We start from the raw sequence: 26,730 nt of genomic DNA, 5'->3' as shown, positions 1-26,730 counted from the left end.
AAGCCGAGATGTTTGTTGGGGTGAAAGTTTTACATTCTGCGTTGGCTTTTCCGTGGCCCGAGCCCCTCCACCAGGGGGTGCCCTTTAGCGTCTAACATAATGGACTTGTTGATATCCCCCTGGGTGCAGGGAAAGTCAAGTCAGGGCTCCCCTGCTACACCACGCCCGCCTGCAGGGGCTACCCTGTGTCAGCCAGGAATGACAACAGCCAGCCAGCAAATACAAAACTTTCCAATGGGAGCTTTATTCAGTCCTCTCTAAAACAGTTAGAAAAGCCTATTTACAGGTGTTGGATTCTCCTGTTCCCCTCATGTAAATCCAGAGACACCCCTGGAGCCAGGCCTGGAAGCTGAGTGCAGTATCAATCCAGAGTAGCCCATCAATGACAGAGTCAAGGCTGGATTCTGATCTGGTTGGCCAGTGTGAATCAGGTCACTCCAATTCCGTTCATGGAGTTGCCACCGGTTCAGATCAGGTGTGACTCCTAATTTACACCAGATGAGAAGGGAATCAGCCGCACTAAGGCCAGTGGGGTTACTCATTTACACCCAACAGGAAAAGCAGGCTCAAGTCACTTTGTCTCTGTCCCCTGGCCTAGGGCAGGATAGGAGCTGGCGCCCCCTAGAGGAGAAAGGCCCCAGAAGAATCTCCTCCTCCAGCTGCTGGAAAGCATCAAGCCAGGGTTGGGGGCAGGGGGGGCTGAGGAGTATAACCCAGCCCTGGATCACCCCACAGACATCAGGGTGCAGACCCACGCACACCTACCCCCCAAAATGCTTCTAACATGATCACAACCTTAAGTCACATCTTGGAAGGTGCATCCAACTCTACCCCCAGCCAGGGGTTCCAGGGTAATCAGCAAAGTAGCCCCTCAAAAACTGATGCAGAGGGACAGGACCAGTTAGCCCCCCCTCCACCACAGGAGGGAAGGGGAGCGTGTCATCATGTAACCTCTTTGCTGCTGGAAAGAAATCTGCCAAAGGAGAGATCCAGTTCGGGGGAAGGAGGTGCTGCAATTTAACCCCTTCCCTGCTGGAGATCCACTGAGCTTCCTGATATAACTGCTGGACACTCAGTGCAGTGGGCTCTCCCCCCACATCGGATGGTGGGGAGCAGCAGTCCACTCCTCGGGGCTGGGCACGGGGTCCCCTCAGGAGCTCTGCTTCTGTCTCTTCCAGAAGCGCTTGACATCGGAGTGGCCGGCAGGCGTCACCACCATGAGGCGCTTGGCCGGGTTCTCGAAGACCAGCACGCCCAGGTCCCGGGCATGGTTCCGCAGCAACTCAAAGTCCACCTGGGACAGGAACTGGTTGTACAGCACGCCTGCACGGGGGAAAGGGAGGGAGGGAGGGATGGAAGGAAAAGTGGGAGACGTGGATAGATGGAATAGGGCAGAGAGGAAGGAAGGATGGATGGAAAGAAAAGGGGGAGACATGGAGAGATGGAACGAGGGGGAGAGGAAGGATGGATTGATAGAAGGATGGAAAAGTGGGAGAGATGGAAGGAGAGGGAATGGGGCAGAGGGGAAGGAAGGATGGATGGAAGGAAAAGTGGGAGACATGGAGAGACGGAAGGAGAGGGGATGGGGCAGAAAAGGGGAATGAAGGATGGATGGATGAATAGAGGGGAAGGGGCAGAGTGGGGGATGGAGAGAGGGATGAAAAGATGTGTGGAGGAATGGAGATGTCAGAGATGGATGGAGGAGGAAGAGGAGGCCAAGACAGATGGATAAGTAGAAGGGGAGGATGGAGGGAGAATGAGGCAGGGGAGATGAATGATGGATAAGTGGGATGGAGGAGAGAGATGGATAGAGGACGGATGGAGAGATGGGTAAGTGGAATGGAGGGAGGGAACAGAGGCGAATGGGGCAGAGAGGGAGGAAAAAACCCATCAGGCTCCATCAGGGCACCACCCCTCCCCTGCTGCGGCCCCACCAGCATCCAGCCCTCCCCCCAAGACACTCACCCTCGGAGAAGCGCAGCCGGTCGCGCTCCAGCTCCCAGAGCCGGATCTGATCCGTGATGGTCGGGGGCAGCACAGGGGTCTGCGGGGGGAGCAGACGAGGAGTCACTCAGCAGCTACCAGCCCCACGACCCACCCACAGCTCCCAAGGATGGAGACCATCTCGGCACCCATAGGGCCCTGATCTCTATGGTACCTGCCCCCTCCCCTCTGCCCACTGGGTCTCTGGAACCTCCCCCATCTCGAACCTGCCTCCTTCACCGGCCCTGCACCGTCAGTGATCAGCTTTTCTTCTAGCCCAGCCCCTTTCATCTCTGCCCTGGCTAGTTCACTCCAGCCCCGAGGAGTTAGAGAAATACTGTCATCAATGCTATACAGATTGGGGACCCAGGAGTCCTGGCTCCCAGCCCCCCAGCTCCTCACCTGTCTCAGCATCACGGGGTGCGCTCTGGTCCGTAGGAAGTGGATGATCTGCAGGCAAAGAGGACATTGTAACCAGCCGGCGCCCCCTAGCAGCCACCCACAGCCTGTCCCTCCCCCCAGGGCTGCGGGTACAACCCCACCTTGGATGATCCGTCCCCGTAACCAGACTGTCCCCTCGGGGGGTGAGTGCGGGTCCATATGATGCCTCAGAGACAAACCCCACCCCCCCCAGCTCTAACCACTAGACCCCACTCCCTTCCCAGAGCTGGGGACAAAACCCAGGAGTCCTGGCTCCCAGCGCCCCCTGCTCTAACCCACTATATCCCACTCACCTCCCAGAACTGGGAATAGAACTTAGGAGTCCTGCCTCCTGGTGGGGGTGCAGAGAAGGGGACTGGGTTATCCAAAGCAGGAAATGTTTGATTCGTTTCTCCCCGCAAGGGGCAGGCTGGGAGCCCCACTGCTTGGGATCAGGGGCGATCCCGTCCCAGGTGGGAGCCCTCACGGGGTCTCTGTGATCCCATGTGTCCCCTGGCTCTCACCTGCTCGGCTGTGATGCCGTTTGCGATGGCCTGCTGGACGCTCTCGCGGGTCACGTGGGCCACCACCAGGTTGGGGAAGCGATACTGCATCTCGGAGAAGAGTGCGATGAGCGCGATCTGCAGCTCCGAGTCTGGGGCGGGGCGGGGCAGTGGATAGGAGACAAACAATCAGGTTGTGGCCTTATCTAAGGAAGCCCCACCCCCTGGAGGCATGACCAGCACCATCCCATGGAATCAGTGTCCCCCAGAGAGTCACCATCCTTCGCAGCGTATGGGGGATCCCACCCATAGATCTCCCTGCCTGTACACACAGGGATCAGGATCACCGACCCTGTGTCAGAGGGGGAAACCGAGGCACAATCTGGGAATGGAACCCAGGAGTCCTGACTCCCAGCCCCTGTCTGCTCTGACCCATTAGACCCCACTCTCTTCCCAGAGCTGGATAGAACCCATCCCCCCTCCTCTAACCACAACATCCTACTCCCCTTCCAGAGCAGAGTATAGAACCCAGGAGTCCTGACTCTCCCCCCTCCCCGCTGGGTCCCATGATTCTGGCCTGTTAGGCAGCAGTTGCTGCTCTCATTTACCCCTGCACTCCCCATGTGCCGGGGCCGCAGCGAGGAGGGGATAGGGGACTGGAGACTAGCCATGTGGGCGACCCCTGGCCCTTGACCTCTGACCTGTGTACGCGTAGACCCTGTAATTGGTCTCTACGACGATGAAGCCCTGGTTGTGGGTGTCCGTGGTGGTGCCGGAGATTCCTGAGGACAAGTTAATGGCCAGGCGGGTGGGGTAATAGCGCCGCGACTTCCTCTGCAAGGGGGGGAAACACGGGGTGTCTGCGGAGACCCTCATCCCACGCGTAGCTCTGCCGGTGCCCCCCAACCCCGACCCGCAGCCCCCAGCTCCGCCGGTGCCCCCCAACCCCGACCCGCAGCCCCCAGCTCCGCCGGTGCCCCTCAACCCCGACCCGCAGCCCCCAGCTCCGCCGGTGCCCCTCGACCCCGGCCCGCAGCCCCCAGCTCCCCCCAGCTCCGCCGGTGCCCCTCAACCCCGACCCGCAGCCCCCAGCTCCGCCGGTGCCCCCCAATCCCGACCCGCAGCCCCCAGCTCCCCCCAGCTCCGCCGGTGCCCCTCAACCCCGACCCACAGCCCCCAGTTCCCCCCAGCTCCGCCGGTGCCCCTCAACCCTGACCCGCAGCCCCCAGCTCCGCCGGTGCCCCTCAACCCCGACCCGCAGCCCCCAGCTCCGCCGGTGCCCCCCAATCCCGACCCACAGCCCCCAGCTCCCCCCAGCTCCGCCGGTGCCCCTCAACCCCGACCCGCAGCCCCCAGCTCCGCCGGTGCCCCTCAACCCTGACCCGCCGCCTCCTGCTAGCCCAGCCCTGAGCTCCCCCCACCCAGGCTCTGCCAATGCCCCCCCAGTCCTTCTCCACTTACCTTTCTCTGGAAGACCAGACCAAATTCCCGAAGGTGTTGAAGAAAATTGAGCAAGGAGTCACTCATTCCCTCCACCGAGTAATCCTGGGAGGGGGCGAAAGCAAAGACGCTTTGTTTCCAGACATAAGGAAGCCCCAGTGCGGCTCCCATATTATCAGTCCCCTCAGAATCGCTCCCCATAGCTCTGCCCTGTCTGATCCTACATGTTCCCAGCCAGGGGGCTCCTAGCCCTGCCCCCTGGGGGGCAAACACCCAACACAATTCTCTCCCCACAGCCTGAAATTGACCAGTAGGGTCAATTTCACGCAGCTCCCCCCTTAACCTCCCTCCTCTCCTCTCAGCAGCAGCCATGTCCCTGTAGATGTTTTCTACCATGTGTTGCAGGAGCAAAAGGAAGGAGGGTCTAGTGGTTTGGGCTCTGCGCTGGAGCTCAGGAGATCTGGTCTCAATTCCCTGACTCCCTGCGTGATCTGGAGCAAGCTGCTTCATTGCTCCGTGCCTCAGTTTCCCCAGCTGCGCAATGGGCGCAATACCCTTTCCCTGTGAGGCTCTCCGACGCTATGATTGTAAAGGGAACGAACAGCCAGCCAGTCTCCCATGGAGAGGTTCATGATAGAACTTACTGAGTTTGCCTTCCTGCCTTGTACAGCTGATCCAAACCCAGTTAAATCAATTTGCTCAGGAGCGGGGGCTGGGAGCCAGGATTCCTGGGTTCTATCCCCAGCTCTGGGAGGGGAGTGGGATCTAGTGGGTTGGAGCGGGAGGAGGGCTGGGAGCCAGGACTCCTGGGTTCTAGCCTTGGCTCTGGGAGGGGAGTGCGGTCCAGTAGTTAGAGCAGGAGGTTCCCAGCCATACCTTGCCAAGGGTGGAGAAGCTGAGCTGGAAGAGGAAGGACAGGATCTCCACTAGGTCCATGCCTCTGGTCTGCAGGGGAGATAACGAGGGGTTAAAACAGCCCCGGGGAGGGGGGGGGGTGGGAGGCTGGGATGCAAGAGGCGGAGCTTCTGGGAAGTGGGGAGGTAGCTGGGGGGGGGCAGACAGTGGGGGAGGGAGGATAGTGGGGGGAAGGGAACTACTCCAACAGCAGACAGAGGGGGGACTCTATGGCCTGAGGGGGAAGAGAGAAAGGGGGGAGGCACTAGGGGTTGGGGAGGAGATCTCACCTCTGCGGACTGCAGGTACTGCAGCATGAAGTACCAGAGCTGGGAGGACGTGTCCAGCAGCAGGAACTGGAAGCCGGCGGAGGTGATGCAGGGGGGCTCTCCGGGTTCACTGCTGAGGGGGTTTGGGGGAGACAGGGATCAGGACTCAGCACGCCCTGCAACTGCAGGCTGGGTTACTACAGCAGCCACTAGGGGGCAGAGAAGAGCTGGGGGTCCCCGGCCTGTCCAGCCCTCGGTCTTCCTCCTTAGGTGACCAGAGACGGGGGCTGGTTGCAGGGGAAAGGCCCCACATCCCAGTCTCCCCACCAAGCCAGCCAGTCCCCGGCCCTGGGGCTGGATCGGAGCCGGCGCCCCCTAGAGGGAAAGGCCCGGTGTCCCCACTCACCTCTTCATGAGCCCGGCTTGGATGAGGAGCTGGGCTAGATCCTGGCTGACGGCGGCGCTGGGGGAGCCCACCATGAAATGCAGGATCACCTGGGCCAGCAGGAGATGGACATATGGACAGGTCAGCAACCCAGAACGCTCCAGACACGCACCCCATTTGCAGGTGCTGCCCTTTTCTGCCACCAGAGGGCCTCTCAACCCTGTTCCCCTAGTCAGTGGCAAAAATCCCTCCTGGAACCCAGCCGCCCCGCCCCGCCCCAGAGGTGGCTGCATCTCAGTGTGTGAGTGAAAGGATGTGAAGCATGCAAAGTGCTTTGGGATACTTTGTACTGGAGGTGTTTGGGAAATGTTTATGGCGTTATCTTAGTACAGAAGTGTCCACCCAGTTGAGTCAATTGGGGTCTAGTGGTTAGAGCAGGGGGGGCTGGGAGCCAGGACTCCTGGGTTCTATCCCCAGCTCCGGGAGGGGAGAGGGGTCTAGTGCTAAGAACAGGGTGGTGGCTGGGAGCCTGTACTCCTGGGTCCTCTCGGGGTCAGCGCAGGGGTTTACCAGCACTCACCTCCCATCTCTCCTCGGCGTATTTATCCAGTGACGGGACGTCCCGCGCATGCTTGTCTGGTCCCAGCTGGCTGGTGTCATCGGACCAGGCCTTGCCCCTAAAACCGGAAACGAGACACAAAATGGATCAGGGTCAGAACAGGCCACCTGTTGGACCTGTGATCCAATGGGCACTGGCTCTTTAAACCCGCACCGCGCCCTTGGAGTTACCCAGCCTGGCATGAACAGAAGCCTTCTGCTGACTTCGCTGAGCAGCAGCGCCACTAGGTGGCCACAGGTGTGAACTGCAGGTGCCTTTTTATGGCAACTCGCCCCAGGTTACCCAGCAAGGCGGGTGGTACAGATGAGGATAGAACCCAGGAGTCCTGACTCCTCGCCCCACCTGCTCTAACCTACTAGACCTCACTTCCCTCCCAGAGCTGGGAACAGAACCCAGGAGTCCTGACTCCCAGCCTCGCCGCTCTAACCGACTAGACCCCACTACGCCCAATCCAAGGTATGCAGAGAACCCCGAAGTCCTGGTTCCCCACCCTTCCCCCCCACCCTACCTACTGGACTACACTACTAAATAAGTCTAATTGGCATAGAGACCAGATCCAAGTAATTAAGTATTCTGATCTCAGTGATCCATCAGGACACCTGGGTTCTATCCCCAACTCTGGGCTAGGACGCAGGACACCTGGGTTCTTTCCCCAGTTGTGGGAGGCAAGTGGTGTCTAGTGGGTTGGAGGGGGAGAGGGAAAGAGGCTGGGAGCCAGGACTCCTGGGTTGTGTCTCTGGGAGGGCAGTAGGGCCCAGTGGGTTAGAACAAGGGGGCTGGGAGTCAGGACTCCTGGGTTCTGTTCCCAGTCCTGATAATGATTTATATTGTCATGAGCGGATCCGGTCCCCTCTCTGTGCCTCATTTTCCCCCTCTGGGCAGTGAGGCTAGCGACTGCCTTGTGGGGGCGCTGCACTGCTCACGGCTGGGGTTTCCAGGGGGACCTAAAGGAATCAGGTATCCAGCACCGGCAGTCCAAGGGGGTCAGTCAATAGAAAGAAGGCACCTAACTCCCTCAGAAACTCCCAGCCCTCCTGCGCAGGGTGCCTGGGCATCCATACAGTGGCTCCCCACCCCCCATCCTCAGGTTCTCACCCGCCCAGCAAGGCGATGCGCAGGTTCTCCTTGAAGATGGGGTTCAGGACCAGCCCCTGCAGGCCCCCCGGGAGCAGCTGGGTGTGCCAGAGCCGCAGCCCCAGCAGGACGTCAGAGCTCTCCTCCTGCTCCCTGTGGCGAGACCAAAGCGCGAGTGAGCCGAGAGCCTGCGGCCACCTCCAGGCTGCAGGGAAAGGGCTGGGACCCCAGCCGGGGGGGTCAGGAAGGGATCTGGGACCATGGGGTGACTGTGCACAATGAGGTGCATTATGGGAAGTTTATGACCTCCTCTGGTGCTGGTCACACAACTGGGGAACTGGCTGACTCATAGGATACGGGGCCGTTCTCCTCTAGGGGGTGCTGGCTCCGATCCTGCTCCAGGGCAGAGGACTGGCTGGCTTGGAGGGCAGGGAGTAGGACATGGGGCCTTTCCCCTCAAGGGGGTGCTGACTCCAATCCAGGGCAGGGGGACTGGCTGGCTCAGGGAGGTGGGGAATGGGCCTTTCCCCTCTAGGGGGCGCCAACCCTGATCCAGCTCCTGGCCAGGGGGACTGGCTGGCTTGGGGGACTGGTTGGTAGTGACCCCAGATCAGTATTCAAAGTTCCAGCTATCCCACCCAGGCCACCTCAAAGGCCCTCCAGCCCCCAGACTCACTTGACGTATTCCTTCTTTACCCACAATGCCACAGCCGCCTGGGGGAGGGGCTGCTCCAGAAAGAGCATCCGCATCACGTAGTTCTTCGCCAGTCCCGGCAGCTCACTGTGAAACACAAAGCACAAGGACAGGCCCCCAGGGGCACTCAACAGGACAGCTCGACTTGGGCATGCCCGGGCTAGACAAGCCCATGGGTCCAACCTCATCTGGCATTGCAGGAAGGCAGGATACCAGACTAGATGGGCCCATGGGCCTGATCTGGAATAGTAGAGAGCAGGCAGGATACTGGGCTAGATGGGCCCAGGGGTCTGATCTGTAGTGGTTGGGGAGCAGGCGGGATACCAGGCTAGATGGCGGGGGAGGGATAGCTCAGTGGTTTGAGCATTGGCCTGCTAAACCCAAGGTTGTGAGTTCAATCCTTGAGGGGGCCATTTGGGATCTGGGGCAAAAACTGGGGATTGGTCCTACTTTGAGCAGGGGGTTGGACTAGATGACCTCCTGAGGTCCCTTCCAACCCTGATATTCTATGATTCTATGGGCCGGGTGCAGGGTGATAGGATATCAGGCTAGATCCAGGCCAACAATTCCTCCATCTCTCAGAATTAGCCAACGATTCTTGATACCCGACCTAAGAAACGGCCCCAATCCCCATCCCTATATGGGAACCCCAGGCTAGAACAGAGCCCCTCCAGCCCAAACTCCTCTCTCAGGGCCAAGACACCCCCTAGTGGACAGTGCTGGAACAGTCCTCCCAGTCTGTCCCTTCCCCGCCTCAGACCCAGCTGTCCCGCCGGCGGGAGGGGCCAGCCCACGCACCGGAACACAGCCAGGCAGGTGGCGGGGTGGTTGTAGAGACGATCCAGGATTCCCGGGCTCAGCCCCCGCAGGAATTCGTGTAGGTTCTTGCATTTCAGCTGCACCCTCTGCAGCTTCATCACGGAGTCCATCCCCTGGAAGGCAGCAGGGCAGAGCAAGCATGAGCAGGGAGCCTAGAAACGTATTGGCCACAGGAAAAAATGCACAAGCACCTTCTCTGGTGGTTGATTTTTGAACAGACACAGCTAAACAGACTCCGAGAAACTGCCTCCGGTGTCGAGAGGTTATCCAAGGGCATACAGGGGTTCGGGTTTTCCTGCAGCTCAAATTCCACTTCAGCCTCCCGCTGTGAGGAATTAAAGTTCTGAAAAGACGCCAGAAAATTTAAAAAATCCCCCCTAAAGACCGTGCCACTGAGCTCGGAAAGGACAAATTTCACGGTGATGGAAATGGCAAGGCTGCAGATGGCGTTCGAAGGCCGACTACTGTAGAATACGTAGAAAGCGCTGAACGTAAACGGAAAGAAAAGGAACAAAAACGGGGGTGAACCAGCCAGGCCATCGACAACGGGAAAGGAACAATAAACTGAGTGGATCGTTTCAGGGTTTCACTACTGTAAATATATCAGTAAAATGCTGTGTTCAACGGATACCGAGATATCCTCTGGCTTGGGAAACTGAAGTTCAGCGTTCCATTGTAATCCCGGAAAAACAGATTTTTATGGTTTGGTTTTTTTTTTTTTTAATTGGAGAACGTTGGGGTTTTTATTACGGAAAACTAGGATCCTTGATCATGACGAAGGGGATCTGTGCCAGGTAACCCACCTTTACCTACCGTGTACTCCTTCTCCCTCTAGTGGCAGAACCCCAGTGAGGTTTCCGACTCCCCCAGCACCTCTGTGGTCTGGGATCTGCCCTCTAGCTGGGGTGCGACATTAGTTTGGCTCCACTCCCTTGTGATTTGTGAATAGAGGCTAATCTGCACCAGGTATGAGTGGATATTTAGCACTGGCACTTGATGTTGGGAGCTCCAGCTGATAAGCTCCTAGGCCTGATTTCTAAAAGGAGTGTTATTATATGCATTACGGTAGCGCTCAGACAGGCGAAGCCCAATTGTGTTAGGTGCTGTACACACATGCAAGGCAGCTGCAGCTCCAAAGAGCTGAAAATCTCCAGCTAGGGTCACTGGTTTATTGTTATTATTTATTATCTGTAGTCCAGTAGCACCTAGGAGCCCAGACATAGACCAAGCCCTACAGTGACAGGCACTGCACAAACATAGAAGAAAAAGACGGTCTCTGCCCCACAGAGCCGACAATCTAAGCATTAAGACAAGAAACAGACGGGCAGGGAGCACATGGGAAGAATGAGACAGTGTCGCTCGGCAGCTGTAACACACCAGCAGCCAAACAATTACAGGTGTGACAAAGTGGGCATATTCCACGGTTTTGATTAAGCCAACGACCGTGCCTCAGTTTCCCTCTGTACTCTTCATTGCTGCTGATTGGGGGCAAAAGAGTTACGTCTGCTCTTGGGGCAGAACAGGACACACATGGAACGTGTGTTGTCTGGCTTTCTGGGGCAGACTGAAGGGGTTGTTAAAGGCTGACCCGTACCAGTGGAAAACCCAAGACGATGATGGAAGCCGTGACGGGGAGGGGGATGAGGAGCCGGCTTTCAGGAGAGGCCGGGCTGCTCTCACCTGGGACTGGGAGAAGGACTAGATTGGAGTTCACAGCAGCCTGGCCAGCTGGATTATGTCTTAACCTTCATTGCGCCAGTTCTAACCTAAGGACTTCTAGTCAATTACTAAACCCTGCTCCGCTTCAAAAAGGCTGCCGGGTGTCCCTGCAAACACAGGCTGGTTTGCACTGGTCCCTAAAGAGGGTACAAGTCTCTACAGGAGTCTAGTTGGGCAGAGCTCACAGGATGAAGCAGGAGGGCTGGAGCCCAGAGGGTCAGTCTCGGAGGAAGAGTGGGACCCCTTGGGGGTCTGGCCCACTGACAGGGTTCCCCCAAGGGCCTGGGTAAAAGCTGGGGGCACTGACATGGTGGATCCGCGGCAGCAGGGGCCATGACCAAGGAGAGCGTGAAGGACGACGACGGGGGAGCTCTGTGGACATGGTTGGGGCAGCGGGGGAGAAAGCACAAAGGGGCCTGTCCGAAAATGTACCAAAGCGATGGAGGCTGGGATTGAGGGCTGACGGGAGGCAAGAGCTGAGATCTCCATGGGGAATAAGAGATGATTGGGTGGGGCCAAGCCAGGGGTTCTCACAACACATTTTTTGCTGGCCTCAGAATGCGGCCACCAACTCTTGCTGGCGGCCACTCTGACAACGTTTCCTAAAATACTTAATTAACTTTAGGAAAAACAAATAAATATGCACAGATATTGGTGTTCACACCTCAGCTGTGACAGGAGGGCCTCATCCTCCCTGATTGAACTAACCTCGTTATCCCTAGCCTGATTCTTGCTTGCATATTTACACCTGCCTCTGGAAAGTTCCACTGCATGCATCTGACGAAGTGGGTATTCGCCCACGAAAGCTTATGCTCCAATATGTTTGTTAGTCTATAAGGTGCCACAGGACTCATTTATTTATGTTGGGTTTTTTGGGGTTTTTTTTGCAGACGTAATAATAAAAGTAACGTCCAGTTGTCTCTATTCTTTACTGGACCTACACAGGATAGAAACACAAATAAGGTGCTTTGCACATTCTTGTCTTTTTGTGCTGGTGTTTCTTTGGCTTTTTTTGGTTGCTTTTTTTTTTTTTTTAAAAAGAGATCTGCTAGGTAGTAAGTCTGTTCCTGTGAAAAAGTGATGCTTGTTAATACCGCTCTTCGGAGCGGCAGACTTGCTAGCTAGCCAGGAGGCTGTGAAAAGCGATATTAACAAACATACAAATATCAATTCTCGCAGCAGACTTACTCAGCCCTGGATGGGGAGGTGGGCAGGGAGACAGCGGGGGGCCAGGGGAGATGGATGGGGGGCTGGAAAGGCAGCAGGGGTTGAGCCAAGAGCTAGCACTTGCTGCCGTGCAGCCGGGATCCAGGGCCGGAGCCTGCTGCCCGCCACCTCAGGGCTGAAGCCCGAAGCCCGAGCCTCACTGCCCCTGGGAAGGTGGGGAATTCACTGGCAGCCTGCTCCTCTGACATTTGTGGTTCCAGAGAGGGGCACAGACCAATCCCTGCTGGTGGCCCTGGGGCAGGGCCCAACGCTTTGCACCCCCCAGTCACTACCCAGCAAGCTGTGGCCACGAGAAAAGCTCCAGGTGGCCGCATTTGAGAAACAGGGGGCTAGGGCGTGAACGGCTTTGGAGGCGAGGCAGCAAGACTTAATGGACAGACACTCCAGAGAACTAAGTTCTAGTCCAGGCTCTGTCACTAGCCTGCTAAGGGACCTTGGGCAAGTCACCGCTTTGTGCCTCAGTTTCTCCCCCAACCAGGAAAATGGGGATTGTCGTAGAGTCATAGAAATGTAGGGCAGGAAGGAACTTCAAGAGCTCATCCAGCCCCGCCCCCAAGGACACTGACCTCCTTTGTACAAGGCCTTGAGATCTGCATAAGGGATCCCCCCCCATGTCCCCTAATTCCCACCTTCTACTGCAAAGTGGCCCCCTCTGCCCCCCCACAAATATCTTACCAACTCCCCAATTCACCCCTGCCCCCTACCCCCCAATTTCCCAGCCATCCACCCCCCCACACACCACAACTGGGAGGGAGGCTGCTGCTGATCCACCCCCCAGGTATCCCCCCATTGGGCCCCCATTACCTAGCAATGCCCCCATCCACCTCACGGGTTCCCCATTCTGCCTCCCTCAGTTCCCTAGCAATCTCCCCACTGCCCCACCCTGCTACTAGAGGGGATTCCTTTCTGCCCCTACCTATATCCCTAAGGTCTGCCCTCCCCCTCCCCCCGAGGGCTCCCCTCTCTGCTCCCCCCAATCTCCCCCTCCCCTCTCTGCTCGCCCCAACCTTCCCCCCCACCGTGAGGGCTCCCCTCTCTGCCCCCAACCTTCCCCCCCACCGTGAGGGCTCCCTCTCTGCCCCCCCAATCTCCCCCTCCCCCCCAAGGGCTTCCCCTCTCTGCCCCCAACCTTCCCCCCACCGTGAGGGCTTCCCCTCTCTGCCCCCAACCTTCCCCCCACCGTGAGGGCTTCCCCTCTCTGCCCCCAACCTTCCCCCCACCGTGAGGGCTCCCTCTCTGCCCCCCCAATCTCCCCCTCCCTCCCAAGGGCTTCCCCTCTGCCCCCAACCTTCCCCCCCACCGTGAGGGCTCCCCTCTCTGCCCCCAACCTTCCCCCCCACCGTGAGGGCTTCCCCTCTCTGCTCGCCCCAACCTTCCCCCCCACCGTGAGGGCTTCCCCTCTCTGCCCCCAACCTTCCCCCCCACCGTGAGGGCTTCCCCTCTCTGCCCCCAACCTTCCCCCCCACCGTGAGGGCTCCCCTCTCTGCCCCCCCAATCTCCCCCTCCCCCCCAAGGGCTTCCCCTCTGCCCCCCCCAACCTCTCCGTCCCCCCCGAGGGCTCCCCTCTCAGCTCCCCCCAACCTCTCCGTCCCCCCCGAGGGCTCCCCTCTCAGCTCCCCCCAACCTCTCCGTCCCCCCCGAGGGCTCCCCTCTCAGCTCCCCCCAACCTTCCCCTCCCCCCGAGGGCTCCCCTCTCTGCCCCCCCCCCCCAGCCCGGGGGAACCCACCTTCTCTCACGCCTGGGCCGCTGCCCCGGGGATAAGAGGCCGCGGGCTCCCTCCAGTGCCGTGCCCGCGGCCCCATGCGCAGCCACCCGCCCCCCAACTCAGTCCTCCAAATTCCCATCATGCATCTCACCCCCCCCCCCCATCGTGTGGTGGAGGGGCGGGTAGGAAATGAGCACAGCGCCTGGGCTCCGCCTTTCTCCGCTGATTGGCGGGCGCGGGTGAGGTCACAATGGCCGGGTACGGGGCTCGAAGTTGCAACGTGAGGACGAGGGGGGAGAGCGCCGGGGGCGGGGGGGATGGGGTCAGGACTCCTGGGTTCCCTTCGCAGCTCTGGGGGGCGGGGGGTCTGGTGGGTTAGAGTAGGGGGGGCTGGGAGCCAGGACTCCTGGGTTCTCTCCCCAGTTCTGGGAGGGAAGGGGGGGTCTGGTGGGTTAGAGCAGGGAGCCAGGACTCCTGGGTTCTCCCCGGCTCAGGCAGGCAGGCAGGTGGGGGGGGTCTAGTGGTTAGAGCGGAGGGGGAGCCTGGGAGCTAGGACTCCTGGGTTCTCTCTCCAGCTCGGGCAGGGAAGGGGAGTGGGGTCTAGTGGGTTAGAGCAGAAGGGGCTGGCAGCCAGGACTCCTGGGTTCTCCCCAGTTCTGGGAGGGGAGTGGGGGATTCAGGTCACTGGAGGCAGATAGCACCAGTCCCTGTGTCTCAAGTCCTGTCCCCTTATCTTTGCCCTCCCCAGCACCTTGCCACCGCCGTGCCAGCACCGGTGTGGGGTGTGAGCCGCCAGGAGACGGGGACTCCCCCATTATTGTGCAGGCAATCAGAATCACCCATGCCCGGACATGGCACCAAACTGGATTGGATCTGGCACCGGTCGGACTCTGAGCTCCCTCCGCCAGCTGCTCCTCCAGGCTGGGCCCTGGCACGTCCCCTGCGGGTGGAGAACCTCCTCCCAGGCTAGCAAATCCGACCCCGAGGGGCTGGGGTGGAAAAGGACCCAGCTCAAGAACAAGGCAGAGAAGCGGAGGAGACAGCGGGAGAGGCTGGAGTCCATTGAAGCTGGAGTGGCCCGGAGGCAGGAGGTAGGGGGTGCTCTCCCCTGGCAGTTAGTGCTGGCCCCAGTGTAGTGCTAGGGGGCGCTGTGCTGCAGGGAATGGGGCGGGGGCTCAGTAGGGGGTTCTTTCCCCTCTCAGTCGGTGCTGACCCCAATGCCCTGTCTTGGGTGAAACTAAAGACCCCCTTTTAACTCCAGGAGAGGACATTGTTTTTCCTTTTCTGTGACCCTGCTTTGCAGAGTTGCTGGGCGCCTTCTATGCAGCTGCCCCACCCCAGAAGTGGCTGCATTTCAGCACTATGAGCGCAATACCTGCACAGTGTTGCTGTGGACTGTTTTCCCCTGGCAGCTCTACCCCAGAGGCGGCTGCATTTCAGTGCTACAAGATCAACCCCTGTGCAGTGTTGCTGGGGGCTGTTCCCCAGCTGCCCCACCCAAGAGATAGCTGCATTTCAGTTCAGAGCGACCTCCCCTATAAGTCTCCTCCGTGATAAATGTTCTGTAGCGTGGCAAAGCCAGATCTATGCAATCATTCCTAGTATGGAACCTGGTTCATATCCCAGCATCCTCTTGGGTGTATTTGGTTTTTCCCCAGGTACCTCAGGGGCAGGCTAAGGTGTGGGCTCCGAAAGATGTGGTTCTGTATGACATCCCGATGGCCGCCGGTCAGAAGAAAGGTATGATGGGAAAATGTAAGCCCTCATGGACCCCCTCTGCCCCACAGCTGGCGTGAGAGCGTTCTGTGCAGGGTCCATCCGTCTGCAGCCTTGCTGTGTCTCTCCATTTCTTAGACCAGACACTGCCCCTGCCCCTATAGAGACTTTGTTAGGGGCCTCTCTGTTCGTGGCTAACTGTATGCTGGGTCTCTCCCTAGACACTTCCGTGCCCCTGCCGGCTGCTTACAGCCCCCGCTACGTAGAAGCCGCGTGGTACGGGTGGTGGGAGAAGGAAGGATTCTTCAAACCAGAATATCAGGTAAAAACGTCCCACGGAATCAGAGTCCCACCCTTGACATGAGTGGTGACAGGGCTCAAAGCTGCACCAGGGGGCGCTGTGCTGCACGGAGCGGGGTAGGGGGGCTCAGCAGGGGGCACTCCCCCCTCACAGTGCTGACCCCAATGCAGCACTAGGGGGTGTTGTGCTACAGGGAACAGGGCGGGGGGCTCAGCAGGGTGGGGTCCCCCCTCACAGTGCTGGCCCCAGCTGTGCAGTCGGGGGCGCCGTGCTGGTTAAAACACCCTCTCTCTGTGTCTCAGAGCCGGCAGCCCCATAGGAAACCAGAAACCTTCTCCCTCTGCATCCCCCCACCCAACGTTACGGGGTCCCTGCACCTGGGCCATGCCCTCACGGTTGCCATCGAGGACTCGCTGGTGCGATGGTGAGTAGGGGCTCAGGGGGGTGGGGAATGGGCTATGGGGCCTTTCCCCTCTGGCCCCGGGGCGGGGCACTGGCTGGCTCTCCTACTTGTGTTGCAGGCGCAGGATGCAGGGCTGCCAGGTGCTGTGGGTGCCGGGATCGGATCATGCTGGAATTGCCACTCAGGTGAGACCAGAGGGGAAAGGGACCGGGCGCGTCTACATTGCTGGGGTCTGGCGCCTCCCTGAGCAGCCGCAGAGAGGGCAATGGAAGCATTAGTCCACCGGCATGGCTGTGTCGGCATGAGGGGTCAGGTCGGCAGAGCTACAGTGCTCCGGGGCATGGGATTTTCACACCCCTGAATGATGGAACTAAGTAAGCCAAAATTGTAGGTCGGGTTATGGTGGGTGTGTGCTGGAGGGAATCAACGCTGTGCATGGTGCTGAAATGCAGCCACCTCTGGGGTGAGGCAACGGGGAGGGGGGACGGACAGCCCCCAGCAACACTGCACAGGGATTGCTCTTGTAGCACTGACATGCAGCCACCTCTGGGGTAGGGCAGCTGGGGGTCTCGTGCTGTGTGTGTTCCTGCTCTGTGTGTGTCTCCCTCTCTCTGGTGACGCTCCCTTCTCCCCCGGCAGGCGGTGGTGGAGCGCAAGCTGTGGAAGGAGCGGGGCGCCCTACGGCAGGACCTGACGCGAGGGGAATTCCTCGCCGAGGTCTGGAAATGGAAAGAGGAGTGAGTACAGCTATGGCGTCGCCGGCCTGAGTCCGTGCTGGGCTTGGCGGGGGCAATCGGGGGCGCTGGGCTTCAGAGAGCGAGACGGGCTCGGTGGGGGGCGCTGGCCCCAGTGCCCCTGTGTGGCGCTAGGGGGCGCTGTGCTGCAGGGAGCAGGGCTGGGGCTCAGGAGGGGGCGCTCTCCCCTGGCAGCTCGTGCTGACCCCAATGACCGAGTGCGGCACTAGGGGGCGCTGTGCTGCAGAGAGCGGGCTGGCACTTTCCCTTGGCAGTCAGTGCTGTAAATCAGTGTTTCTTTCTCTGATCAGGAAAGGGGACGAGATCTTCCGACAGCTCAAGGCTCTGGGGGCATCTCTGGACTGGGACCGAGTCTGCTTCACCATGGACGCTGTGAGTGTCTGATGTGCAAAGATGCCACTGTTCATGATCCAGGACTCCGGGGTTCTCTCCCCAGCTCTGGGAGGGGAGCGGGGTCTCTCTGGTTGGTCCCGAGACATGCCCACGCGAATGCAATTCCCTTCGCCCACCCAGGGGTTCTCAGCGGCTGTGGCAGAGGCGTTCGTGCGATTGCACGAGGACGGGCTGGTGTACCGCGAGCAGCGCCTGGTGAACTGGTCGTGCACCCTGCGCTCCGCCATCTCCGACGTGGAGGTGAGTGCGTGGTCTGGGGGGCAGTGCTGGGGATTGGGGGTGAGTTGTATCTTGGAGGGCTGTAGTTGGAGGAGACCAGTATGGTCCCACCACGAGTCTCGTGACGCAGTCTCTCCCCGGCAGGTGGAGACCCGGCAGCTCCGGGGTCGGACTCTGCTCCCTGTGCCCGGCTGCTCAGCCCCGGTGCCCTTTGGATTGATGTTCACCTTTTCCTACAAAGTGGATGGACAGGAGGGTGAGTTTCCAAGCTCAATACAGGTGGGTATGGCAGGTGTTCCCCAGCTGCCCCACCCCAGAGGTGGCTGCATTTCAGCGCTGGGTGAGCGATCCCTGTGCAGTGTTGCTGTGTGGGTTCCTCAGCAGCCCCGCCCCAGAGGTGGCTGCATCTCAGTGCCGGTAGGTGAGTGATCCCTGTGCTGTGTTGCTGTGTGACTCTTCCGCAGCGGCCCCACCCCAGAGGTGGCTGTGGTTTTTTTCATGGTAATAATCCAGCCCCATACGGTCACCCTCTTTCTGTCTCTCCCTTGCCCTGTCTCCGTTCTGGGGAAGACGAGGAGCTCCCCGTGGCCACCACCCGCCCAGAGACGATGCTGGGGGACGTGGCTGTGGCCGTCCATCCCGACGACCCACGGTTCATGGTAAGGGGTGGAGAGGGGGGGTGTCGGGGATGAAGGGGGCAGGGTGTCTCGCAGGTGAGAGGTCATCTCCATGGAGACAGGGTGGAGCCACTTTGGGGCAGAGGAGAATAAGTTGTCTCCTTGGAGAAAGGGGGTAGGGTTTGGGGGGAAGGCGGCATCCTCTCCATGGTGACAGGGAGTGGGTCTCATGGGGCAGAAGGGTGAAAAGTCATCTCCATGGAGACAGACTGGTGTCTCCTGAGAGACAGGGGCAGGGTCTCTTTGGGAGGAGAAAGGAGCTCATGGCTGTGGAGAAGAGGGTGTGGGCTCATGGGGAGGAAGGCAGAGTCATCACTACGGAGATGAAGTTCTTCATCATGGAGACTGTCGTCTCTGGAGTTGGGGCAGGCTCTCTGGAGGAGAAGGGAGGGTCATTGCCGTGGAGTTGGGGGAGTGGGGTATCCATGGAGTTTAAAGTGGGGGATCACTGGAAGTGTCGGGGCATAATGGATCTTGGCTTTGATTCTCCCTTTTTATTTTGACAGCACCTGCACGGCAAGTGGCTCCGGCACCCATTCACTGGGCGCCTCCTGGCCATCATCACGGACCCCCTGGTGGAGCGAGACGTGGGCACAGGTAAGCACCAGGCCCCTCAGCCTTATCAGGTCTCCGAGTTGTGCACTGGCTGGAAGGTGGCTATATTGGTGTCAGGAGTGGGATCCAGGTCTCAGAGGTTCTTTGCTGTCCACTGTGCCCTCTGCAGGAGCCGTGAAGGTGACACCGGCTCACAGCCATGCCGACTACGAGCTGGGCAAGCAGCATGGGCTGCCCCTGGTCTCTGTGATCGGGGAGGATGGGGCCATGACAGCTGAGTGTGGAGACTGGCTCCAGGTAATGACACCCCTCAATCCTGACCCACAGCCCCCTGCTGTCCCAGCCCTGGACTCCCTCCCCCCCCCCCTCATTTCTACTTGTGCCCCTCAGTCCCAAACCACAGCCCCTCTGTTTTACCCCTACTGCTCTGTTCCTTTCCAGGGCCTGAATCGCTTCATGGCTCGTGAGAAAGTGGTGTCTGCCTTGAAGGAGAGAGGCCTGTACCGGGGTATGAAGGATCATGCCATGGTGCTGCCCCTCTGCAGGTAGTACACCCCCTTACCAATGGAGCATGGTGCTGGAAAGCGGAGGGGGTTCCGTAGGGGATGCCCTCCCCTTGCTGTCAGTGTTATCCCCAATGCCCCAGTGTGGCGCTCGGGGGCGCTGTGCTGCAGGGAGGGGGTAGGAAGTACCAGGATATTACAAATGGATCTATTTCTCTTTTTCCATCCTACAGTCGCTCCGGGGATGTGATTGAGAACCTGCTGAAGAGCCAGTGGTTTCTCCGGTGTGAGGGAATGGCCCAGAGAGCCCTGGAGGTGAGGGGTCCCCTAATGGCCGCTCCCGCATGGCCACCACTTAGCACAGGGAGTCCTGACTCCCAGCCCTCCCCTGCTCTAACCACTAGTTCACCTGACCTTGATTTAAGCCGTGATGGTGCCTTCTTATTGGACTGTACAAATCCCTGAGGCATAGGCTGTAAGAGTTAATCTTGCTCTGGATGGGATTTACAGAAGAATCTCCTGATGGTGTTTGGTGGCAGTAGTGGGATACAGGATTCTATCCTGAGAACTTCCCTAGTTCTGGGAGCTGTAGTGCAGCTTGGTCTGTCTGCCCTCTTGGAGGTTCTGCTGTCTAAGACAGGTTAGCTCAGGGGTGGGCAAACTTTTTGGCCCGAGGGCCACATCTGGGTGGGGAAATTGCTTGCAGGGCTGGGGCAGGGGGGCGGAGTGCGGGGTGTGGGAGGGGGTGTGGTGTGCAGGAAGGGGCTCAGGGCAAGGGGTTGGGGAAGAGGAGGGGTGTGGGGTGCAGCAGGGGGCTCAGGGCAGGGGTTTCGGGTAGATCAGGGGGCTCAGGACAGGGAGTTGGGGTGCAGCAGGGGGCTTAGGGCAGGGAGTTGGGGTGCAGAAGGGGTTCAGGCTCCGGCCTGGCGCCGCTTACCTGGAGCTGCTCCGGGGTGACAGCAGTGCCCACCGGGCCCAGGGCAGGCTCCCTGCCTGCTGGCCCCGGCCCCGGCCCCGCACCGCTCCGGGAAGCGGCCGGCACCACGTCCCTGCGTGGCCCCTGGGGGTGGCAGGGTGTAGAAGGCTTCGCGTGTTTCCCTCTCCTGTGGGTACCTCCCCCGAAGCTCCCATTGGCCGTGGTAATCTGTTCCTGGCCAATGGGAACTTTGGGGGAGGTACTCACAGGCAAGAGCAGCCTGCGGAGCTCTTTGCCGCCCCACCCCCAGGGGCTGCAGGGACGTGGTGTGGCCACTTCCCAGAGCGGCACAGCGCCACGGGGGTGGCAATCCCACGGGCTGGATCCAGAGCCCCGAGGGGCCAGATCCGGCCCGCGGGCCGTAGTTTGCCCACCCCTGGGTTAGCTCATCCGTCTCTGTCTCGCCCCTCAGGCCGTGGAGTCAGGGCGTCTGAAACTCACCCCGAAATTTCATGAGAAGAACTGGAGGACGTGGCTGTCCAACATCAGGTGAGGGGAGTTCTGCCCCACTCTAATCATTAGACCCTCCTCCCCCTCCAGAGCTGCAGATAGAACCCAGGAGTCCTGGTGTCCACCCCTACCTGCTGTTACCCACTAGACCCCATTCCTCTCCCAGAGTGGGGATAGAACCCAGGAGTCCTGGTGTCCACCCCTACCCGCTGTTACCCACTAGACCCCATTCCTCTCCCAGAGTGGGGATAGAACCCAGGAGTCCTGGTGTCCACCCCTACCCGCTGTTACCCACTAGACCCCATTCCTCTCCCAGAGTGGGGATAGAACCCAGGAGTCCTGGTGTCCACCCCTACCTGCTGTTACCCACTAGACCCCATTCCTCTCCCAGAGTGGGGATAGAACCCAGGAGTCCTGATTCCCAGGCTTCGCGCCTCTCCTTTCTGGAGCAGGATCCATGTTTGTCTAGTTTGTGAGCAACCCTACAATAACAAACTGGCTTGTCAATAATTCAAGGGGAAGGCTGGCTCCTTAGCTCAATCTGGAATGGCTCTCTATCACCCCTTGTGGCCAACTGGGGAACTGGCATGAAACAAAACAACTTTATTGGCTTTGTTGTTTGCTTTCTTGTAGCGATTGGTGCATTTCCCGACAGCTGTGGTGGGGCCATCAGATTCCAGCCTATCAGGCCTCTGTCTCAGGGTCATGTGACTTAGGCAAGGTGAGATATTTGCTTATCTGGCATGTTGTTGGCTGTGGGGGGAAGCTCCTGGCTATGCCAGCCCCAGCCTCTCCCAGCAGGGGGCGCTGTGGGGAGTCGGGGAGGGACGCTGGCTGTCGGGGAAGCTCCTGGTTACTCAACAGGGGGGACTTTAGCTCACTTACTCGCATCTCTTGTCACGCATTTATTAACAGGATGGGAGTGATGCATTGTGGGTAGTGGGCAGGACAGAGGCGGAAGCCCGCAGAAAAGCATCAGGGATTTTGAAGAAACCGGAAGAGGAAATGGAGCTGGTGAGAGGTGAAGAGAAGGGCCTCTAGGGGATGACTCTGGCAAGGAAGGAGGGGGTAAAGCCTCAAGTAACAAAAACTTCTCACTTCCCCCGTGCACTCACTTTTCACCCCTGTCTGCTTCAGGACCTTCTTTTGGTGGTTGCAGTGGGATACACAAAATTTCAACCATTTGCATAGGCTGTTACCCAGAATGCTTGGCTTATTCCAGAGCAGGCCTTGGTGTCTCCATTCTGGAATCGGGGGAATGCCCTGTAATTTTGGGGGTGCTCCTGAGGGCAGATAAACCCTGAGTTGTTTCCTGTAGTGACCCCAACTTGTTTCATACCCAGAGAAATTGGGGTAGTGCCCTACCCTAAGGGAGGCAGGCGAGACCATGCAGAGATAAAGGAAACTACCCAATACTGAGGAAGTCGTTTGTATTGTAGGGTCCCCAGGGTGCTGCTTCCTTTGCTAACCTACCAAGTCGCTCATTGGCCGATGCTCTGTGTTTGTGTCTCCAGATGCTGATGTCCTGGATACCTGGTTCTCTTCTGCTCTCTTCCCCTTCGCGGCCCTGGGCTGGCCCCGTAAGGTGAGCAACACAGAGAGCAAAGGGGACAGGTGGGATGCCGGGCTCGATGGGCCCATTGCTCTGCTCAGGGTTGGCTCACTCCTTCTCTTCCTCCCCCCGCAGGTTGGAGACCTCCAGGAATTCTACCCCAGCAGCCTCTTGGAGACGGGCAGCGACCTGCTCTTCTTCTGGGTGGCTCGGATGGTGATGCTGGGGGAGCAGCTGACTGGAGAGCTGCCGTTCTCCCAGGTATGCGGGGCAGGGACAGCCCAGGGCTGAGATAACAGGGGGGCTGTGGGTTGGGATCAAGGAGCGCCGGCAGAGCTATGGGGGGAATCCATGCCTGGGATAATGGGGTCTGCGGTTCTCTCTCTTTCCAGGTTTTCCTGCACTCCCTAGTGCGTGATGCCCATGGCCGGAAGATGAGTAAATCGTTGGGGAATGTTGTAGACCCACTGGACGTCATTCACGGGGCCTCCCTGCAGGTACCGCACCCGCCTCCCTCCCCGAGAGGCCCTACAACAACAAACTGACCCCTGCAGCATGCCAACAGAGCCCCAGAGAGACCCTGTGATGACAAACTGGGCCCTGCATCTCGTCCCCCACCCCAAGAGACCCTACAATAACAAACAAGAACCTGCATTTCCCGCCCCCCTCAAGAGAGACCCTACTATAACAAACTGGACCCTGCATTCCACCCCCAGAGAGACTCTGCAATGAAAAACAGGGCCCTGCATTTACCCGCCCCCCCCACACCCTCCCGCCAAGAGAGACCCTACAATAACTGGCCCCTGCATATCTCTCCCCACCACCCCTACCATTCAGAAAAAACCAAACAACACAACATCCGTGCTCCAGGCACCCCTATAATACCAAACTGGCTCTCCCAGCCCCTCCAGGAGACCCTACAGTAACAAACTGACCTACACTCACCACAGACCCTACAAAAACACATCCCTCCCCGTCACGCCTGCCCCTGATGAGGCTCTCTCCTCGTTGCAGGATTTGCAGGGGAGGCTGCGAGATGGGAACCTGGACCCCCGAGAGGTGGCCATCGCTGTGGAGGGACAGGTGGGTCCTTCCCCTCCATCGTCCTGCCCCACTGACCCCCTTCCCCCGTTCCCGTCAGTCAACTCCTCCCCTTCATATCATCACCCTTCCATTCCAGAGACGAGACTTCCCCCAGGGGATCCCCGAATGCGGCACTGACGCCTTGAGATTCGCGCTGTGCTCCCATCGAGTCCAAGGTGAGGGCAGGTGCCTTTCCCCTCTAGGGGGCGCTAGCTCTGACCCTGCCTCGGGTTGGGGGAGTGGCTTGCTCAGAGAATGGGACATGGGGCCTTTCTCCTCTAGGGGGCACTGGCTCTGATCCAGCCCCAGGGCAGGGCACTGGCTGGATCGGGGCCTGGGATCAGGGCTTTTCCCTACTTCTCTATGTTGCCCCCAGGGGACGACATTAACCTGGACGTGGCCACGGTGCTGAGCTCCCGGCACTTCTGCAACAAGGTGTGGAACGCCGTTCGATTTACTCTGGGGGCCCTGGGAGAAGGGTTTGCCCCACGGACCCCGGAGGAGGTAATGGGGTGTTTCGGGGGTGGGGAGGAGTTACAAGCAGCATTGGTTCCCTCTGCTGGCTGTGGGTGGAACTCCAGGGGTCAGTATAATGGGGAGGAGGGGGCACAGGGTACCAATGGCTCCTTCTGCTGGGCACATGTGGTATTGCAGGGGGTAGTATAGCGGGTGAACATGGATGTATCTGGCACGGTCTGCTGGGTACAAGGTGCATGGCAGGGAGGTGGGGAAATACTGGGTCTATGTGGTGCCCTCTGCTGGGCATGGGTGGTATTGCAGAGAGGCAGCAATGAGCCCCAGAGATTTCTGTAACTCGGGCTGGAGTCAATCCTCTATCCCTGCCAGGTCTGCCCCAGCTCCCCCATGGACCGATGGATCCTTAGCCGTCTCTACCACACTGCAGTGGACTGCGGCCAGAGGTTCGGGGAGTACGAGCTGCATTTGGTCACATCCACCATCCACCACTTCTGGCTGCACAACTTCTGTGATGTCTACTTGGTGAGTGAGTGTCTGTTCTCCTCTGGTCTGGATGGGAATCCTGCCTGCCCGGCTCTGCGTAGGGAGTTTTGTTCAATCTCGCCCTAGCCCCTGTTTCTGCCTGTTTATAAAAATTTATGCTCAAAAAGAAGCAGATCAGGATTGAGGGGCCTGGGAGGCCTGTGGGTCAGGATTGAGGGGTACAGGTAGACCGGGGGAGGGGGGGGATACCAAATGAGATGTCCCAGTGTCTTGGTCCCATCTATGAGATCCTTTGTTTATCCTTCCAACCTACCTATCTCACCCATCATCCAGTCTTCCACCCAACTTTCTAACATACCCACCCCAACGTAGCCATCCGACCGTCCGTCCAACCCAATGTAGCCATCTGACCATCCGTCCAACACAGGCCAACCCATCATGTCCAACCACCTGTCCCACCTATCTAACCCATCCATCCAACACAACCTATCCACCCCACCGCCTAAGTTATCACCACCCCGATATACGGCCTCTCCCTCCCTTGGCAGGAGTCGGTGAAGCCCGTGTTGCGGAGCAAGGATCAATCCCGGATCCTGCAGACCCACCAGACGCTCCTCAGCTGTGCCGACCTGGGCCTGCGCCTCCTCTCGCCCTTCATGCCCTACCTGGCGGAGGAGCTGTGGCAACGGCTCCCCAAGCCGGATGCGGACTCTGCTCCCAGCATCTGCGTGGCCAGATACCCCAGTGCTGAGCAGCTGGTGGGTGAGCTCTGGGCGCCGAACGGGAAGGGGTGGCTCAGTGGAGAGGGGGTTGGGACCTGGGGGTTCTGAGTTCAGTTCCCAGCCCTGCCACTGCCTGCCTGTGTCCTCATGGGCAAGTCACTGAATCTTTCTGGGCCTCTGTGAAACAGGAATAGTAATAATAATAACCCTCCCCTTGTCTAGTAGACAGTGAGCTCTGTGGGGCAGGGACTGTCTCTCCCTGCGTGTCTGGCCAGCGCCCGGCCCAACGGGGCCCTGATCTCAGCTGGGGCAGGGACTGTCTCTCCCTGTGTGTCTGGGCAGCGCCCGGCCCAACGGGGCCCTGATCTCAGCTGGGACTTTTCTATGTTACTGTAACACAATAATTAACAACAGCATCACAAGTGAGGGGTCACTGCTTCGTTACTGTAGCTTTGATTATAAACCCATGGTCTTTGCTAGCAGTAGGTATAAAGAGGCTGGGGTGTTTGGGCGTGGGGGCGAAACACTGGTTTGTTTTTGTGGGGTTGCTTATAACACTTGATATTTACTATCAGTAGATCCACAGAGCTATGAGCTGGCACTGGTTGGTTATTGTAAAGTTGCCAGGCACGTGTAGATCCGCAGAAGTAGGAGCCAATGCTGGTTTGTTATTGTAGGGTTGACCATAATCTCCTGGACTTTAAGAGCTGGAGAGAGCGCTTTGGGGGTGAGAGGTGCTGGTTTGTTACTGTAGGGTTGCTCATGAACAGTCAGCCCTGGACTCCAGTAGGACTTGTGGGAAGCAGCCTTAGGCAGTGCTGCTTCCTGGTGGGGCATGTCGGAAACCACTGAATTTCCTTCTCTTCGCTGCAGGCCCATTGGTGTCACCCCGCGGATGAGGACGACTTCCTGCTGGCGCAGGAAGTGGTGCGGGTGGCGCGCGCCCTGAGGGTGACCTACCGGCTGACGAGAGCCCGGCCACCCGGTGAGCAGGGGGGATCCCTGCCCATAGGGGCAGGAGGGAGTTCATTCCCCATGGCCTCTGTGCTGAGCTTGCCAATGACAGGCACTGGTTAGTGCCACCTGGGCTGGGTGTTCAGGAACCTGGCTAAATTGCCTTGTCCCTACAGGACACGGGGGTGGGGGTGTGTTGGGGTGCAGCCCATAGGGGACTTCAATTCCCAGCATGCACTGGGAGAGCAGCCTCATCCCATTGGCTGCCACCCTGGCTCTAGCACAGGGGTTCTCATTACATGGGGGGGTTGCGAGCTGTCCTCCTCCACCCTAAAGTCCGCTTTGCATCCAGCATTGATAATGGTGTTGAATATATAAAAAAGTGTTTTTAATTTATGAGGGGGGTCGCACTCAGAGGTTTGCTGTGTGAAAGGGGTCACCAGTACAAACGTTTGAGGACTACTGCCCTAGCACCATCATGTCCACCTGATGTGATGGGTGTGGCCTGTGGGGGGACTACAATTCCCAGAATGCACTGGGAGGAGAGCCTTAGCTCCATTGGTTCTAGCCTTATCTTGTGAGGTTGCCCCATATGGGTAAGATGGTGGCTGTGCCCCACTGGGGGAGACTGCAATTCCCCAGCATGCACTGGGAGAGCAACCTTTCTACATTGGCCGCCAACCTGGCTCTAGCCCTGTTTGGTCCCTCCAACGCGGTGGGTATGGCCAATCAGGACTACAATTCCCAGCATGCCCTGAG

The 26,730-nt window shown here is 59.0% G+C and overlaps 2 protein-coding genes across 8 annotated transcripts in view; one reads left to right on the top strand and one right to left on the bottom strand.

Annotated features, from left to right (window-relative positions):
• Nucleotides 1-224: 224 nt before the first annotated feature.
• On the bottom strand, nt 225-13,905 carry GTF2H4 (general transcription factor IIH subunit 4). 3 transcript variants are annotated; one of them, XM_073311164.1, is made up of 15 exons: nt 13,774-13,904; nt 9,292-9,443; nt 9,080-9,213; nt 8,264-8,368; nt 7,609-7,740; nt 6,475-6,571; nt 5,916-6,004; nt 5,531-5,642; nt 5,223-5,291; nt 4,368-4,451; nt 3,608-3,740; nt 2,928-3,058; nt 2,386-2,433; nt 1,966-2,044; nt 225-1,323 (listed from the first exon to the last, which is right to left on the bottom strand). In XM_073311164.1, exons 3-15 carry the CDS (start codon nt 9,208-9,210, stop codon nt 1,151-1,153), a joined length of 1,383 nt encoding a protein of 460 aa, XP_073167265.1. In that variant the 5' UTR covers nt 9,211-9,213; nt 9,292-9,443; nt 13,774-13,904; the 3' UTR covers nt 225-1,150. The 3 variants fall into 3 exon arrangements, with proteins under 3 accessions (XP_073167265.1, XP_073167266.1, XP_073167264.1); XM_073311165.1 differs by lacking the exon at nt 9,292-9,443 and having other exon boundaries at nt 5,531-5,639; nt 13,774-13,905; XM_073311163.1 differs by lacking the exon at nt 9,292-9,443.
• VARS2 (valyl-tRNA synthetase 2, mitochondrial) overlaps nt 1,175-26,730 on the top strand; it is a 28,260-nt gene continuing 2,704 nt past the window's right edge. Inside the window, exons 1-27 of one of the 5 annotated variants that reach the window (XM_073311114.1) lie at nt 1,175-2,567; nt 14,501-14,843; nt 15,411-15,492; nt 15,690-15,790; nt 16,072-16,193; nt 16,291-16,357; nt 16,812-16,909; nt 17,218-17,299; nt 17,441-17,560; nt 17,684-17,795; nt 18,110-18,198; nt 18,723-18,813; nt 18,941-19,068; nt 19,213-19,316; nt 19,508-19,589; nt 20,663-20,739; nt 21,334-21,421; nt 21,616-21,721; nt 22,215-22,285; nt 22,388-22,513; nt 22,645-22,749; nt 23,267-23,335; nt 23,433-23,511; nt 23,712-23,839; nt 24,182-24,334; nt 24,844-25,053; nt 25,891-26,002. In XM_073311114.1, the coding sequence (XP_073167215.1) occupies nt 14,604-14,843; nt 15,411-15,492; nt 15,690-15,790; nt 16,072-16,193; nt 16,291-16,357; nt 16,812-16,909; nt 17,218-17,299; nt 17,441-17,560; nt 17,684-17,795; nt 18,110-18,198; nt 18,723-18,813; nt 18,941-19,068; nt 19,213-19,316; nt 19,508-19,589; nt 20,663-20,739; nt 21,334-21,421; nt 21,616-21,721; nt 22,215-22,285; nt 22,388-22,513; nt 22,645-22,749; nt 23,267-23,335; nt 23,433-23,511; nt 23,712-23,839; nt 24,182-24,334; nt 24,844-25,053; nt 25,891-26,002 (2,842 nt within the window). In that variant the 5' untranslated portion in view covers nt 1,175-2,567; nt 14,501-14,603. Of the gene's footprint in view, nt 2,568-13,946; nt 14,033-14,341; nt 14,844-15,410; nt 15,493-15,689; nt 15,791-16,071; nt 16,194-16,290; nt 16,358-16,811; nt 16,910-17,217; nt 17,300-17,440; nt 17,561-17,683; nt 17,796-18,109; nt 18,199-18,722; nt 18,814-18,940; nt 19,069-19,212; nt 19,317-19,507; nt 19,590-20,662; nt 20,740-21,333; nt 21,422-21,615; nt 21,722-22,214; nt 22,286-22,387; nt 22,514-22,644; nt 22,750-23,266; nt 23,336-23,432; nt 23,512-23,711; nt 23,840-24,181; nt 24,335-24,843; nt 25,058-25,890; nt 26,003-26,730 lie in introns of those variants that run through there. The other 4 variants (XM_073311111.1, XM_073311110.1, XM_073311115.1 and 1 more) reach the window with 4 other exon arrangements.

This window comes from Lepidochelys kempii, chromosome 14, assembly GCF_965140265.1.
Source record: "Lepidochelys kempii isolate rLepKem1 chromosome 14, rLepKem1.hap2, whole genome shotgun sequence".
In the NCBI taxonomy this organism is placed as follows: Eukaryota; Metazoa; Chordata; order Testudines; family Cheloniidae; genus Lepidochelys; species Lepidochelys kempii.
Note: the sequence above shows the minus strand (reverse complement) of the source record. Positions and strands in the feature narration are given on the sequence as shown.